The sequence below is a fragment of the Raphanus sativus genome, chromosome 5 (genome assembly GCF_000801105.2).
Source record: "Raphanus sativus cultivar WK10039 chromosome 5, ASM80110v3, whole genome shotgun sequence".
Classification (NCBI taxonomy): domain Eukaryota; kingdom Viridiplantae; phylum Streptophyta; class Magnoliopsida; order Brassicales; family Brassicaceae; genus Raphanus; species Raphanus sativus.
Genome location: NC_079515.1, coordinates 6,571,145 through 6,588,571, shown reverse-complemented (window position 1 = coordinate 6,588,571; position 17,427 = coordinate 6,571,145). Strand labels below are relative to the sequence as shown.

General features: G+C 33.6%; 1 protein-coding gene and 1 long non-coding RNA gene across 2 annotated transcripts; one reads left to right on the top strand and one right to left on the bottom strand.

The window, feature by feature from the left end:
* Nucleotides 1-118: 118 nt before the first annotated feature.
* Nucleotides 119-8,786, bottom strand: LOC108859207 (ABC transporter G family member 29). The gene is made up of 19 exons (XM_018633083.2): nucleotides 8,349-8,786; nucleotides 7,395-7,604; nucleotides 7,225-7,309; nucleotides 7,003-7,162; nucleotides 6,764-6,894; nucleotides 6,052-6,142; nucleotides 5,675-5,976; nucleotides 4,111-4,709; nucleotides 3,555-3,715; nucleotides 3,349-3,458; nucleotides 3,111-3,264; nucleotides 2,789-2,955; nucleotides 2,361-2,693; nucleotides 1,792-2,166; nucleotides 1,522-1,655; nucleotides 1,221-1,448; nucleotides 972-1,143; nucleotides 623-877; nucleotides 119-519 (listed from the first exon to the last, which is right to left on the bottom strand). Exons 1-19 carry the CDS (start codon nucleotides 8,648-8,650, stop codon nucleotides 247-249), a joined length of 4,242 nt encoding a protein of 1,413 aa, XP_018488585.1. The 5' UTR covers nucleotides 8,651-8,786; the 3' UTR covers nucleotides 119-246.
* A 4,687-nt stretch (nucleotides 8,787-13,473) lies between these two features.
* Nucleotides 13,474-14,890, top strand: LOC108859219 (uncharacterized). Its single transcript, XR_001950453.2, has 4 exons — nucleotides 13,474-13,781; nucleotides 13,858-14,030; nucleotides 14,402-14,588; nucleotides 14,673-14,890. It is a non-coding gene; the product is annotated as an uncharacterized LOC108859219 (long non-coding RNA).
* The last annotated feature ends 2,537 nt before the right edge of the window (nucleotides 14,891-17,427 follow it).

The following is a 17,427-nucleotide window of genomic DNA, read 5'->3' as shown; positions in this document are numbered from 1 at the left end:
AAGTCTCATCTATGTAAAATTAAATTTATTAACAAAAATTTGAGATTGAACAATAAACCAAATTTTAACAAGAAAATTAAAAGCATAAAAAGAACACTAATTTAGTTTGGAATTCCGATTCTACTAAAATACACCAATAAATAGTGTCCACTTAAATTAATTAATATAAGTGTTCTTTGTCATATCTCTTTTATAAAAATCGGTAGTCCACAAAAATAAAGTAAAAGCATCTGACTTCCAGACACTCTATCTGTTCTGGAAGTTTAACATTTTGATGCCGAAGGCAAACATAAAAGCGAAAAACACGGTGAAGCCCACTAACACAGCAGCAATAGAGCCCATAAAGTTCGGGTCGTACCCGTAATGATTCTCAATGTACCATTTTATCGTCGGATCTTCCATCATACCCGGGACTTTGATCGTATCCTCTTGGTCACCATACTGTGAAACAATCAATCCATACACAGTCCAAGCTACTGGACAGATCCAGTAGTACCATATCCACCATTTGGGAATCCTCTGCGAAGAAAAAAAGTGAAAAACAAACTTATAACACAATCAAAAGATTTTTAATAAACCCTTAGGGTTTAGGTTTCTTGCGATGGAAGTAATGAAAGCTAACCGGTCTAGGGATGAGAAAACCAGAAAAGAGGTTGAAAAGACCGTAGAAAGCTCCGGCGAAAATAGCTGCGACTTGCTGGTTCGGTGTGATGGCGACAGCCATCATCCCGTAGTATGTGAAGTAGAGGAAGGAGAAGAATGATACAAAGAAGAACCAAAAGAACTTGACCAGGGTCCATTCGAAACACATCATTGCGTATGTAACTAACGTATAATACGTAGTTTGGATCAGCACATACGGTATTTCACACACCACCTGAATCCAATGAAAGAAAAAAAAGAAGTTAATTACAAAACCTAAAGATTTCTTGTCCATCAAGAAAGTAAAACTGGTTCTAGTTTAATCCCACCTGTGCTAGGGCATAGGGTAAAGCAGAGTACATTTTAGCACCTCTTTCTCGATAGAACACAGTTCTTTCCACTGCTACGAGTGGCTGAACAGATGATGCATTGTTTATTCCCACGAATAAAACAGCAGCATACATTGCTCCAATAACCTTTGTAAGATCATTCGCAGTGTCCCTATTCGTACAAGAAGTTATATAATTACTGACTCGTTTAATTAGTGGCTTTTCAGAGACTAAGATCTTCGAACAAACCTTGTTGTGCCAACTCTCCAGAAAATTGATCCGACCATGAGAGCGGCAACAAATGTAAAGAAAAACCTAGCTAGATTGTAGTCTGGAGTTCTCCAGTAAGTTATCCACTGTTTCCACAGACAAGATTTGAATTGTCCTAACAACGATTCTGAGAACTGCGTTGAGAAATAGAGATCTTTTGCTCCTTGTGGCGGTGTGCTTACTTCCTTTACAAGCTTCTTGTTTTGTCTACACCAAGACCAGTTTTAATAAGTAGCTTAAACTCTTGTGAATGATTAGGGTTTTTTTTTTTGAGTCTTACTGGTATAAGGATGATGTAACGTAATGCTCAGCAAAATCTATCTCAAGCTTAGCTTCTGCAGCAAGTGAGCTTACTTCTAGCATCCATGTCGCCGGATTATACTTCTCTTTAATTTTCGGAACTCCAGGAATCGCCTGTAGTTTCTTAAATTGATCAGGAAGTTGCTATTTTTTTTTTTGAATTATACATGGTATCCTAGCCCCACATAAATGGTCCAGACTAATTATGTATCGCCACGTGTCGGTCTCCTAACAAAATTTAGAATCTAACCTGGAAATATTCGATAATCTTGTGGGAGTTTTGGCCTAAAGGACCAGCGTAAATCACTTGTCCTCCTCTCTTCATAAGCAGAAGCTCATCAAAAGCTTCAAAGATGTCAATGCTAGGCTGGTGGATTGTGCAGACAACAGTTCTTCCTGTGTCAACTGTGTTCCTCACCGTCCTCATCACAATCGCTGCAGCCCTAGCGTCAAGCCCTGAAGTAGGCTCATCCATAAAGATTATCGATGGGTTCGCTACTAACTCAACTGCGATCGTAAGTCTCTTCCTCTGTTCTGTTGATAGGCCTGAGATCCCTGGAAGCCCCACTATAGCATCTTTTAGACTCTTTAACTCTACTAACTCCATCACTTGGTCCACAAATCTCTGCAAAAGTCAGTGTATGAGTTAGACTAATAAAACATTGGCTTATAATCTCAAAATTTTAAAAAATAATTTATATAAAAATAGACCCCAAAATTGTTTTTAAAATAACTAATTAAAATATTTATTAAATTGTCTATAACCTTCAAAATGACCGGTTATACTCGTATGGTTTGAAGTTGCAAGAAGAAGCATACCATTTTCTCATCTTTGGTGACTTCTTTTGGGAGACGAAGGAAAGCAGAGTAGATGAGAGACTCTCTGACAGTGACTTGCGGTGAATGGATATCATTCTGTTCACAATAACCAGAGACTCTGGCAAAAGTTTCTTGTCTTTTAGGAAAGCCAGAGATTCTGATGTCGCCTTCGATGTATCCGCCGGTCTTTCTACCAGCCAAAACATCCATTAAAGTGGTTTTACCAGCTCCACTTACTCCCATCAGAGCTGTTAACACCCCTGGCCTAAACACCCCTGTCACTTCCCTTAGCAGCTGAAGCTTATCCTTGGCAACTTCTTCCTCTTTCATTTCCTATTTGTTGTATATATTATAAACATATAACATTATTGTTTAAATTTCAACTTTCAACATATTTAGTGTAACAAGGATTTTGGATTTGGTGTTACCATAGGCATGTCCACGTAGTAGTTGACGTTGTCGAAGGACATTGTGTAAGGAGTAAAAGGTAGAACCATTCCTCTTTTCACGTAAGTGTTTTTACTCTCTGTTCCATTTATCGCTCTATTTTCCTCTGGACTCTCTTTAGAAACGATGGCTTGAGGTTTCTCAAGTGCTGGCATATCAAGAACACATGAAGTTTCCGCATTAAAACGAATTAGCTATGAGTATATTTTTCTATATTTTTATATTCTACATTTAAGTCTCAAGCTATTGTAGATATTAAGAGAATATATGATAAAAACAAACAATGTATATAGTGACCCTTACGGTTTAGGTATGCAAGAGCGAGAGTAGCTAGGATGTTAAAGAGAATCGTAAACCCGAGAACGGCTCCTACACCGATCCAGTACCAGCTTGGGTCCGAGAATACATCGAAAATCTTAAGAACAGCCAACCCCAACCTCGTGGAGTTATCAGAAGACTGCAAGAAAAAAAATTAAAGCACGGAAAGTTTTGTTAAATAATCATTTGATTTTAGTTACTAGCTTGAATCTATTGGAGTTACCGGTTGATCCATCCATCTAGGAGCAAGCATTTCATTGACGGTTAACGCATCGTAACTGTAAGTCATTGGTGAAACCCAATAAGCCCATTGCCACCATGTAGGAATCTCACCTGTTGACATATATCATCAAGACCACCTAGTTTAGTTTATCTTTAAAACATGTATGTTTATTGAAATCAGTTTCATAGTGTCTTTTGATGTTTGACCTCTAGGAACAATGAACCCTCCAAGTAAGAAGAGGAGGAGAACAACTAGAGATCCTCCCGTATTAGCAAGTATCATTGATCTACAAGTTGTCGCAATGAATCGAAAAATACTACCAGCCATTTGCTGTGTAAGAAATATCACCAGTAAATGCTTGAAGAACCTGCCATAAGCACACAAACAAAAGTTCAAGGAATTAGTTTTTTCATATTAATAAGTTTGGATCCACTGGACATGTTAATAGCATCGATTATTGAACTCTAACTTAAGTCTCTATTGATGTTTTGCATCTAAGATCACCAGCTTAGAAAACATCTCTGGAAACTATGTAGCCGTTAGGCTAAATAGACAATCCAAGTCCTACATCGAATATTAGAGCAAAGAAAATCTATTTATAAATACCATCTAACTCAACTAGTTTGAGGTCCAAAACGAGTTTTTGTCTTACTAAACAAGGGACAGCTTCTCTAGTAGAGTGTCCTGTCCAGGAAGGCCATTTGCACAATCACAACACTATGTAACAAGTTAAAAATTTATGGTTCAAAAATCATAAATCACCTGCTAGGTTCTGGAGAAAATCCGATCAAGTAATATGTAATGCTGACCCAAACAACGGATTCGAATATGGAGACAGGAATGCTCAAGAGAAATGTTGGAAGGGTGAAGGTCCAAGAAGGGTGAAACAAAAGGTCACGTTGCTTGTAGAACACGGGAAGTCTTTGAATCATCAGAGAAAGCTCGGCAAACCCATTGAACATGTTAGCGATCATGGAGAACATCAATGCACCAATGTAGACGGCTCCGTCATTCTCGTCCTTTGTTCCCATCCCCGTCCTCAAGTACACGGTAGACGCAATCAAGGCCATTATAATGATCTGAACGGTCTTGAAAACGTAGAAGAAAGCATTGCGTTTTATGAGAAGCAGTTCTCTGTCCCAGCAGATCTTGAAGAGTTGAGATTTGGGAACTGATTGCTTGCTGAATACGAGAGAAGCTGGATGTGAGTTGAATCTGTCGTAAGGGACGGACAGGTCGTTTTCAAGATTGGCTCCGACATGAAAGGTTCTGAACTGTTTGGAGAATTCGGAGACAGGAATGTATCTGTAAGGTTTTGTCGTGTCTGCCCAATACTGTTCTTGGTCTTTCCTTGAAGATACCTGTTTAACAAGGCAAGTGGGTCAGGTTAATTTTCTTCTAAAATATTATAATATTGAGTGTCAATTCCTTTTCGATTAAATGTTGAAAAATATAGGTTTGACTGGTTTTATCGTTACCACCCGCAAACACTGTATTTACGGTTTGTAACGGTTTTTGGCATTTTACAACAATCACGAAAGAATGTCGTAAACAGCTTTGCATCGTTCGAGAAGAAAATCAAAAACGGGTTCCATTTAGCATTTATGGGATCGAGTAAATACAATATTTTTTTAAAAAAAACTGTATAAATATATAAACAAAAAAGTAACTAAAACATTAATTTGAGATAATATATATATAATATTTTAATTTATATTACAAAACCTCAAAACATAAGTTTTTGCTATAACATTTTAGACATTAATATATACGCATTATAATAATATGATTTTTAGTATTTATCTGATATAAGGTGTTAATATTATTCATTTATTATTAAACTATTATTTGATTTGATAGTCAATCAATCATAATTATCCAGTAAATGCGTTAATTTCAAACCATTGTACGAGTAATACTATTCGCGAATAATGTTTGAAACTGTAACCACATAGCATCCACAAATTCCAACAACAGTTATGTTTAAGCTAGTCAGACCAGTAAACTAGCCTTGTGGTTTTGGTTTATTCTGGTTGGGTATTTTCAGTTTCGGTTAGTTTGATTCAGTCACAATTCCACTGAAGTAAACCAAAAAAATAGATTTGGTTTAGGATTCGATATATTTTGGTTTTAATAAATCTAGAAATAACCAAATTTTTGGGTTTCAGTTAGATTTCTGTTTATTTTTTAAAACTACTATCAGTTAAATTTGGTTATTTTTAGTTAAATCAGTTAAATCGGTTCAGTTATTTCGTTTAGTTCGGTTCAGATCCGCATGGCTAATATAAAATAATGTATGAGCGGATTAAAAGGATTAGATATAGACCTCTTGCAAGAAATCGGCGGCGCCTTTGCGCTCGGGACACTTGAAACCGCAAGCCTCAAAGAAGGAAAGAATATGGTCACGCGGACCTTGGTACACGATCTGGCCTTCCGATAATAGAATAATATCGTCAAAGAGCTCGAACGTTTCAGGAGCTGGTTGTAACAAGGACATTAAAACCGTTGCGTCCGTGAAGCGAACCATCTCTTTAAGGCATTTCACTATTTGGTAAGTTGTTGAACTGTCTAGACCTGTAGATATCTCGTCCATGAACAGTGTCTTTGTTGGTCCCACGATCATTTCACCTGTTTTTTTAGATATAAAAAATTGTGTTAACCACGGAGTTATCATGATGTCAATAAAAAATGGGAAAACAGGACCTGTTGTGACTCGCTTCTTTTGACCACCCGAGATTCCTCTTATCATTTGGTCTCCGATCACCGTATCTTTGCATATGTCAAGCCCCAATATCTGAAGAAGAAAACAATAAAATTCAATAATTACCCAAAATTGCGAAGCAAAATAGACTATTTACACTGCTTTCCGAAAAAAAAAATAGACTACTTAAATTGCTTTATTACGGAGCTATTGCCTATTGGGTTTGTTTGGTGAAAACTGGATATAATCTTAACTTTTAGGTAAAAAGTAGAAGGAAGTAGGTGGATCTAAGGTCCACTCATTGCGCGAGTTGGTATTTTTGGATGAATTACTTTTACCTGTGATTATTAGTTCTTGTTAAACTATTTTGTTTCTATTTTTCCTAATGGAATATCTTGAGATTTTTGATATCTCTCAACTTGTTAGTGAATCTATAAAATACAAACATTGACAATAGAGAGCATATTAGTTAGGGAAAGACATTTGCATAGTCCTAAAACCAAATTTTCCTAGTCTTTTTCCTTTTGTTAAAAGCTTTTAAATTAAAAAGAAAAAGAAACTTAAAGACCAAAACATTTTTAATCTATCACTAACTTACACGGTTACACCATAACTAAGTGACTAGATTGTGACCTTGCAACGTACCCTTATATCATGTACATATATTAAATCTACATACTATTTCCTACTATATGCTAAAAGTGAGATCATTACTTTGAGAGTGTAATCTGTGATGAGACTGCTCTTTACATTCTCAGCTGCGATGGACTTCATGAAGAGATCCACTTCCGGTTCGGGTAAGATCCCTGCGTCCTTTTCTCTCCTCACCAACTCACTTAACAAATCTAATAACATCACAGTAGAAAAGAAACTCTTTCGTTTTCTTAATTTGATTCCTAATCTGAGTAAAGTCGATTATAAAATTAAGACTAGTAAAAGTGATGGTTAATTACCGTATCTAGTGCCGATGCCTTGGCACCTAGCAGAAAAATCAAGAGTCTCTTGGACAGTCATCACTCCAATATGAACATCGTTTTGGCTTATGTAAGCTGATGTTTTCTGTGGTACAATCTCTTCTAATCCGTGCCCATTGTATGTTACTCTCCCCGTCACCTGTCCATTTCATTAATTACTATCACTAACTTCCTCTAATATGTAATTTATAGTTAAGTAACCTTTAAGCTTGGGTCTAATTTTCCAGCTAACGCCAACAAAAGAGTTGTTTTCCCTGATGATGGTGGACCTAATAAAAGTGTCATTCTACAACCCACCAAAACCATACATTATATAAAAATAATCAACACAAAATGATAGAAAACATAAATTGATAGTTTACATAATTTACCTTGAAGGTTTAATGATACCAGAAGCGTCTCTAAGGATAGTGAGTTTAGTGGTTTTAGCAAAGTTAAAACCAAATAAACTAAGGCCTCTCCCAGCAATGTTTAATGCAACGTTAGGTAACGTCGGAAGAGCTCTTTTTCCGATGTGACAATCCGCCTCTATTGTCAATTTCTCGAATCTCACTTCCACGGTCGGTAGCTTTATCCGCACCCTGTCATAATAGTCATTATTAAAAGTTTAGAAATTTCAGATTTACAAGGGAAAAAAATGCAATTTGGACTTGAAATCTAGTGGTTGTTGACGCTGATGTTACTTTGTCACCATACAAGTTCAAACCAAGAAACATGATTTAAATATTTACATCCATGACCGGTTCTTGGCACAGAGTTTAACTTCGTCTTACCTCCTAATTTTAAAGAGCTAGTATAGTTTATAGGACTTAGAGCATCTCCATCAGCAAGTTTGTCCATTCTCGATTTCTAATGCAATTATAATAGTTTTTAATTTTTTTCGTTTGATTTTCAAAAAAAAAAAAAAAAAAAAATTAATTAACGGACCAATCGCGGGCCGCCACGCGTCAGTGGGACCCGCAAATAGTGACGATACGGGTTCGTCCAACTGATTCTGCGCGGCGCAGGTTCACAAAGCAAACATTAATATATTATTTTTTTATCGAAATGCGTGTGAACCTTTATTAGCATACCTCAATGGGGATGCTTATGCCCTTAAAATTAAAAAAAAATTATTAAACTAACTGAAATTTTTAAGCTTCTTAAATCTTAGAGCCGGTCATGTTTACGTCAAAAACATAAATGTTAAACAGAATGTTTTCAAGAAAATGAAAGACCAAGTTGACATAGTATTTAAAAAAAAAAAAGAAAAACAGATTCGTAAGACTTTGGCTAATGGATCGGTTGCATATCTAAATCGTCGTGCCAAAGACTAAAATAAGTACCTATCGATTCGTTTCCTCAACTTTTTCAAGAACTTCTCATTGTCTTCCTCGGTGACTTTAAAGATAGAGTCAATGAACTTCTGACGATCATCAACGCCGAGTTTTGTGACGTCAACGAAATCATGAGGTTGGATGATAGTGGTACGAAGACGAGTGAAGGTTGGAAGTTTCTCAAGAGCAGCCCATTTAAGAGCTTCCTCATCATTATCATCGATAGAACCGCTTCTCCCTGAGAAATGATTACTACTGCCCGTTAACAACTCTCCGAATCTCTTGCTCAGGCTTCTCGACAACGTCTCCATTTTATTGGAGGATGCAGGAAAAATGAAGAAGGCTTATTTAAACGATTTTGATTTGGTGGCCGAAGAAAATGTTTCGGGAAACAAAAAGAAAGCGTGGGGAATCTCAGCGGGTTTGAAGTGGGTGAGAGAGAGCAAGTAAATGTATACACAAAGAGTTAGTAAAGGATCTGTCACTTTTTATATAAGAAAATTAAATTAGGAAATATATACTATGAAATCTATACAATATATTTGTTTTACCTATACAATAGTCTGTATTTTAAATACAAAAAAAAATAATTAAAGAAAAATGAGACGGAATCATATTCTTAGATTATTTAAATCTTCTTTTTTTGTTCTTGTTTTTTGTTTTTTTTTTGTCAACTCTTGCGCTTTGTTTCTTTGCTTGTTCATAAGTTGGCTTAAGTATATAGATATGTTGAAAGGTATATCACTTTAATTTATTGATAAAAATCCAAAACTAATTAAATAAGACCAAAACCTAAAATTGACCATACACGCTTAATAATCAGAAAAGAGGAGATAATTGATCAAAATTATTAACACGTCTCTTTAAGCCCTAGAAAATCGACACCTGAATTAACAGAGCAAGCGATATCATCTTGAGAATATACATATTTTGGTCCAATATACTTCAACAGAACTTTGAACTCTATGCATGTTATGTATGCACTATGCACTACATAAGTTCCATCTGTTAAATGAGTTTTGGGCTACTTTCGAGTTATCGGACTCTAAAAATTAAAGAAGATGTTTAGGGTTGGGCAAAAAACTCTGAATCCAAATAACAAATCAGAACACAATGCGAAGAAGTAGTAATGAATTTGAACAGAAATTTATTAAATATTTGAACGGGTTTAAAATTTTGGTATGTAAAATGTCAAAACCAGATCAGATTAGAACTGAAATATTTTGGGTATCCGAATGTATTTGAAATAAATTATATATCTAAATATATTAATTATTTGTAGATTTAATGTATTAAAATAATATCCAAAATATATAAGATATTTTTAATTATCCAAAATACTTAAAAATATATACAAATAATTAAAATTAAATGTCTAAAATAGCTAATATATATTCAAAACACCAAAAAAACTTAAAACCAATTTATATCTTAAGTTTAGGTATTTTGATATAAGTTATTCAAACTTATATGTAATATACTATTTTTATAGATTTTTAAAAATTTAAAGTATATAATGAATTTTAAAAATAGTATAAATGAGTTATCCGAACCTTAACTGAACCGGAAAAAATATAACCGAGCGCAAACCAAAATTTATAACTACTTAAATGGGGTCTGAAAATCTTTAATCTAGCCCGAAACCTTAATAGATCTGAACCGAATTTGAGTGGGTACCTGGATCCTATAATTTGGAAGAATTTAGAGTGAGAAGATTTTTAATATGAGTTTATATGAATTTGGATGAAATGGAGAACTTGCTACGACTTGAATTTAACATTTTAATATCTACAAAGCATGAGAATTGGAATTTTTTTATTCAGAAACTAAATCAAAACATCTTAAAGTTACGCTCATGGTGGCTTAATTAAAAATATCTTTTTACATTCAATAGATTGTGGTTTGAAAGTTCAATTTCACAAGAACAAAGTTTTATTCTCACAGTTCTTATGTATAGAAAATTTACAATTTTTATTTGTTTCCTGTTAGAAAGATAATAGTAATTAACATATATAAACTTTGGTTCAAATTTTTATTTTAACTTTTTAGAAGGGGAAATTAGTTAACAATTCATAGAGAAATTTAAATCACAGCAGATATTATTCATTAATATTGATAAAATTATAGCTTTTCAAAATTTCAGTAAAAGGAAGTTTAGAAAAGATAAAGTTTCAGGAATTTTTATTATTAATTTTAGTGACAATATAAGATTTTTAGAATATTTCTTTATCTGAAAGTTTCATTAAAACATAAAATATTTAAAATAATTGGCGAAATCATAGATTTTTTTGGAGCTTCGGTCATGAGTTCGAATAGCATTAGCCATCTATCTGCGCTTTAGATGAATTTAATTGTTCACGCATACCCGGATATAAAGTTTCGTAGGATTAATATTTGGATCTAAAAAGTTTTTAAGAACTTCACGATTATAAAAAAAAAACATAGAATTTTTGGGAAAAAATCGCATAATTTTTTTCAAAATGATATTTGCTTACACTTTAAACCTCTAACTTTTTCACTATTACTTTAAACCTTCAACTTAACATCTTTACCACAAAAAACATTCAGCTTGGTTTAAAAGGTGACCGGAAATGTTCATTTACAGGTTAAAAGTGATGATATGTAAGTTTTCTAATAAAAATAAATTATAAATAAATAAATAAAATCATAAAATTAAATTAATATTATAAAAATAAAAATAAATAATCGTGTTTTTCAAATTATTTAAAACTAAAAAATATTCAATTAGCTTTAATAGATTGTTTAAAATTAAAAAAAAAACGATTTTGAAAAGAAAATAAAATAAAATTTGTTAAATATATAATACTCAAAAATAAATCAAAAAATAAGAAATTTTTAATTTTTAAGAAATTCAAGTAATAACAAATTTTAAATTTATCATAAATCATTACTTGATTTTTTTTAAAAAAACTTAAAATTTCTTAAGGTTTGAGTTTTTCTTTTGAGTATTATTATAAGATTAACAGTTTTACTTATTTTTTTAAAAAAAGTTATAATTTAATTTTAGACGAATTTTTTTTAAGGTTTGAATTTTTCTTTTTGATTAGTATATACAATTTTACTTGATATTGTTTTCAAATTTGTTTCTTTTTAATTTTAGAAAATTTATAGTAATTATTTGAGTAATTTTAGTTTTAAAACACTTTAAAAAGTTATGATTCTCTTAAAATAATATCTGATTTCTACTTTTTATTAAATTTTCTGATTTTAATTATTTTTTTAATTAGAAAAGTAACACATCGTTATTGTTTACCCGTAAATGAACAGTTTCAGTCATTTTCTGATTTGATGAACAAATACCAAATTAAATTTTTCTTTGTAATAAAGATTTCAAGTTGAAGATTTAAAGTGATAGTGAAAGAAAATTGAGAGTTTAAAGTGTTAATGAATGTTATTTTGAAAAATTTTAATGTGATTTTTCCGAACTTTTTATATAGTAAACACCGACGGATAATGATTTTTTTTTGGACATGAGAGTTCGAAAGTGGAAATGCATGAACTTAAAATTACAGTAAATAAAAAACGTGGGTTGGGATTGATCATAGAATCAATTTTTTTTGTTGATCATAGAATCAAATTTCAAGATAGTAATTGATGATATAATTTCACTAGAGTTGGTAGGATGGGATCTGCACCCACCAACTCAAATCTTTGCAACGTGTGTGGCGTTGAGCAAAGTAAACCAACTTTCCAATGCTCAAATGTCAAAAGAGGTTGAAATTAATCTGTATTATATCTTTGACCGTTCACGGACCCAACACCAACACTAACTACATCTTTCTTCGTTTTTTTTATTACTTTATGTCACAAATCCGTCATGCGATCGTTGAAATTTAGCTTTAGACTCTTTTACACAACAACGATATATTGATATAATTATGATTACGTTTTGTTTTTTTTGCTAAAGGATTTATTTTTTTGCTAAAGAAAATGATTAAACCCGGATTAATGATGACACAAGCCTAACCTCCAGGTGGAGGTACAGCCCACGGATAGACTCTCTCCTGAGCATTCAAATGAGTCGAAAGCAATAACTCATATCCGTGTGGCCGGAGGGGTTTGAACCCGGGTTCGCCTTATTGGGTTTCTCAATTCCCTTAAGCGTCAATAGGCCACCACCACCGATTAATGATTACGTTTTGTTGTTAGGTGAAAATGATTTATGAATTATCTCCCTTTTTTAAAGAAGAGAGAAAATAATTGTGACATGAAATGAAGAGATCAACAACGTCAAAATAAATTTAGTTTTAAGTTGAACTATTTTTTTATCAAAAAAAGTTTAAACTAAATCTAATACTTTAGGAAAAAAACCTAATATCTTTGAGCATATTCAACGCATAGATACGTTAAGAGTTGCTAAAAACAGAAAATATTAATATTATAATAATTTTGTTTTTTCGTTTTTCTGTTAAAATAAAAACCAGTCATTGAATGTCACATATACTAATTATGTTAGTAACCATAGCTTGAAATGCTTGTTTTAGCAACATTTTTCTTTATTTTAATTCTTTTATTATAAGAAATGCTGTTTAGCAACGTGCACTTGCGTTGCACATACTCTTATGAACCAGCAACGAACTAAAATTTGGAAAAATATATGTAGTAAATATGAAATGAATTTTTTGTGAAACTATTTGATCTCTCGACCATACAAGCATGGTTGAGTGGTATAACGAATGTAAAGCTAAAATACGAAAAAAGTTATATGATAATTGTAAAATCAATAGTTCAGTTTTAAGAATCTTTAAAAGATTAATGCACCGTATATTGCATGGAATATAACTAAAAGACTGAATAAGCGCATGGAAAGTACATGGACGATTGGAGCGTTACACAATAATTAATTGACTAATGATGACTGATAATAGTTGTTAAAAAAAAAAGAAAAAGATGACTGATAGTAAAACAAAAAAAAATGATGACTGATAGTAGATGAGCTTCAAAGAACTCTTCAAAGTTCTCACTCGATGCTAGAAGTAGGCCAAGAAAATAAGATTGTGAGGCCCAAAATCCAAAAAAGGATAAAGCTTACTTTAGCCTCACAGGCCGTATGCAACATGAACTATAAAACCAAGTGTCTATCAATCATGGTTTGTTTTAATGGTTACAGGACGCTCTTAGAGCATCCGCATTAACGGATTTAAGAGGTTCATGGGCTCGAATTCCTAGGTCCGAATTGATAAAAGAAAATGAAAAATGCATTTAATTCGGTGAACCGATTCTTCCCCGTGAACCTGAAGAGGGGAGTTCAAGCCACGCGTCGTGCTCTCAGTCGCCTGCTCCTCCAAAAGCACCTCTAATCAATGTCGACGGAACGAGAAGTAGTCTGTGTCACCGGCGCCAGTGGCTGCATCGGATCGTGGCTCATACATCTGCTCCTCCTCCGCGGCTACTCCGTTCACGCCACCGTGAAAAACCTCTGTAATCTATATCGAATCCATCTCCCCCGGTAACAGTATCTTCCTACTAACCGCCACTGATCTTTATTGTGCTGTAGAGGATGAGAAAGAGACGAAACATCTGGAAGCTCTCGAAGGTGCATCCACGAGCCTCCATCTGTTCGAGATGGATCCACTGAATTACGAAACTGTTTCCGCCGCCGTCAACGGCTGTGCCGGCGTTTTCCACCTCGCACCTCCCTGTATCGTCGACGAAGTCCAAGATCCTCAGGTTTTTAAACCCAATCCCAAAAAAAATCATAGCTTTAAATGAACCGATGATGATTAGTTCACTTGCATGTGTACTTTTTCACAGAAGCAACTACTTATACGACCCCCACAACGTTTATCCCCTTAGTTACAAAGAGTTTTATTTCTCATAAGATGTTCTTAGATTGGCTAGGAGTAGGAACGAACATATGAAGTGCAGAGTCAATTAGTATTGTTTCATATAGTTCTCTTCCAGAAACTTTCATTATGTAGAGGTATATATTTGTTAGTAGTTGAGGTCATTTTAGTAGTTGGACTAGAATGATAATTATTTATAGTTTTTTCTTGTGTATTCTAAGAACTTCATCTTTATCATTCATTGTTTGGTTGCAGTTTGAAGAGAAAGAAAGAGCCTGAGCCTGAGCCTGTATATACACGTATACAGTTGAACACAAGAAGAGCTCTCAGTTGTTTCTGACAAGTTAGCCATTGATTGTTTTGGTTCTAACAGGATTGTTCCACCTCCTGGTGCTCTTTATGATCCTATTGGCCCGGGTTTTGAGACTGGCCGATTTGGGAGGTGACTAGTCCTTTTTTACTGAACAAGCAAACTCCACATTTTTTATTTCTGTTATGTGACGCTTGTTTATATCAATCTTGATAGGGAATCTCAAAGGAGCAGCCGAGGGGATATTCATCCTGATCTTCAGCATTGTTCCCGCGGTTTTGGTTCAGATTATATGTAGGTCAAAAGTAAAGCCAGCTCTGTTGGTATGTATACATATACATGTGCGAACTAGACCTTTGTGGTAGAATGAATTGGATCTTAGATGTACTAGGTTGTGATTGTTATATATTTATATTGCAAGATGACTTCGTTCATATGACAATTTAAAGTTATTACCACTATTGTTATGAGCATTAGGTTGATTATGATCAATAGACATTTGCCAGGTTGAATAAAAACTTTTAATTTTTTTTTCTAAAATATTTTATTTTATTTCTATGAACCTCAATTTCAGGTTCACCAATGGGAGAACACAATTGATAGAGATTCATCACTATTTATGATCCCACCATACAATTATTAAAAAATGTCTATGAACCCTAAAAAGGGATTCACTAATGGGGATGCTCTTATCCTATAGAAGCACACAAGTCACTTCACTTCGCATATCTTCTACTAAATCAAACCTAAAAGGGTAGCCACTTCACAAGCTTTAGTCTATAAATATTCTTCGAGAAGAGCCCTAAATAAATAATTGCATAAGTTTAAATAAATCAAGCGACGTTAGTCTTTTTTCTTGTTATAAACCATTGTGTGGATGGACCATAACCAAGTACTTAACCAAGTACTAGACAAGTCCAACAAGTACAAGAGGAAGTGCAAGGAGGTTTACATCCGGTCTACATCGGTTCATCTACAAACCGGTCCGAGATTAGAAGACTCAGTCAACCTCGTTATCATCACCTTGACCAAGTCTTCATGTATGACATCAATATAGTCAAGAGTATTAATGTGTAGATTTACTTCCTTGTAAAGCATTTGTAAACCCTTGTACAAACCACTATATAATGTGGTGTTGGCTAATGAGAAATACACACAACATTCCTCACAATTCACTCTCCACATTTCACACAGTTTATAACACGTTATCAGCACGATAGTGCTCTCCACCTGAGAAGTCTCTCTCCACCTGAGCTCTCTTTTCCGGCCATCTTTTCCGGCCAGAAAATCCTAAATTCAGGCGTAACTTTAAACCGCTGTATCTCTCAAACCCTGTGGAGCCAGACGACGATCCACCTATCAATCTGAAGCCCGAGACGAGAAGAATTCGTTGCCGAAGACGGCTTGTCGATCCGATCTCTGACGCGTCTTCAATCGCATAAACAATCCGCGCCGCCGACTCATGGTTTTTCCGGCGAGCTCCTCCACCTCTCTCTCAACTAGCTCATCCGTGGATCAGCTCTCTCTCATGGTGGTCCATTCAGATTCTTGTGGTGTAAAATGGTAAACTAATCTATCCATAAAATCTAAGAACACCATTATATTTGAAAAGAAATCTAAGGATCTATATGAATCCATAATATTAATCTTGTTTCTATGATCCATTGATCCATAAGAAACTTGATTCTGAATTATGTTGAATCCATAAAAGTTATAATTCTCTAAAGGTTCTTAGTATCTCAAAAATAGATTAAAATACCTAAAGATCTATATGAATCTTGTTTATAAAAACTTATGAACCATAAACTATTTGAGATAGCTTAAACCTATGGATGCTTTGGCCAATTTACCAGATGTGATAAACATGAATGTATAATCTGGCCAAAACAAAAATCCATGAATTCTTTTCTGTGCCACTTTCGGCCAGATCTCCCAAATTCAGTCAACCCATCTATAAAATCGAAATTAAAATCATTCATTGCATATCCTTGACCAATAATATTTATTTTGTATCTGTCAAGAGTTTAAAACTTTTCGAAATGCAAAATTAGATTTTATAAACTGAAAATCGATTTTATAAATGCTTGCTTGATTTTATTAATTGCATATCTTTGACTGAAAATATTTATAAAAGTTTTATAACATATAGTCTTGATTTTAAATTTATATGTCATAAGATAGAATAAATATGCATGAAATCATTTGATCATATAGGTTGATAGCTAAATAATTGAACCAACCTTGAATAGATTTCATATCATATTGAATATTGATCATATAGGTTGCTAGTTAAATATTGATCTAGTACCATGCTTGAAACTGATGATTAATTATATAGTAATCTTGTTGCATACTTGATAGCATTCTTGAATCATCTTGAACCAACTTTGAATGCAATTGTCATATTGTTTAAAATCTGACCATGCATAATTGTCATATTGCTAAGACTGATTTTATGTTTGCATATCATTGACAATCCTGATAATAGTTCATATAAATTAAAATGGTTCATATTGCTTGCATCTAAATGATTCACACTGCTTGCATATAATTAGACCAAATCGGTTTTCATTTAAACTTAGCATGTTTGTTTTGATTGAAATTATAATCCTGTTTTAATCCGATCAAACATGGATAAGTAAGTTGTTAGATCATTCCCATATCATGAACTGATCATTTCCATGCATCTTCTTGTCGTATAATTTTATTAAGAATTAAGCATGCTTGCTTTTATTAAAATATAAACCTTTCTTGAAACCAATTGATTGAAAATATAATTGAATTTGGTTTAGACATTTGCTGAAAATTATAAATTTTCTTGTCTTGGTTTACCCGGTAAAGGGGGGAAGGAATCGGTTATTATTTTATGATCTTTGAAAACCAAATATCCTTCGGTTTTAGTTTCATTTTATGATCTTTGAAAACCAAATATCCTCATGCATTAAGAATCACATTCATATTATTTCGGTCC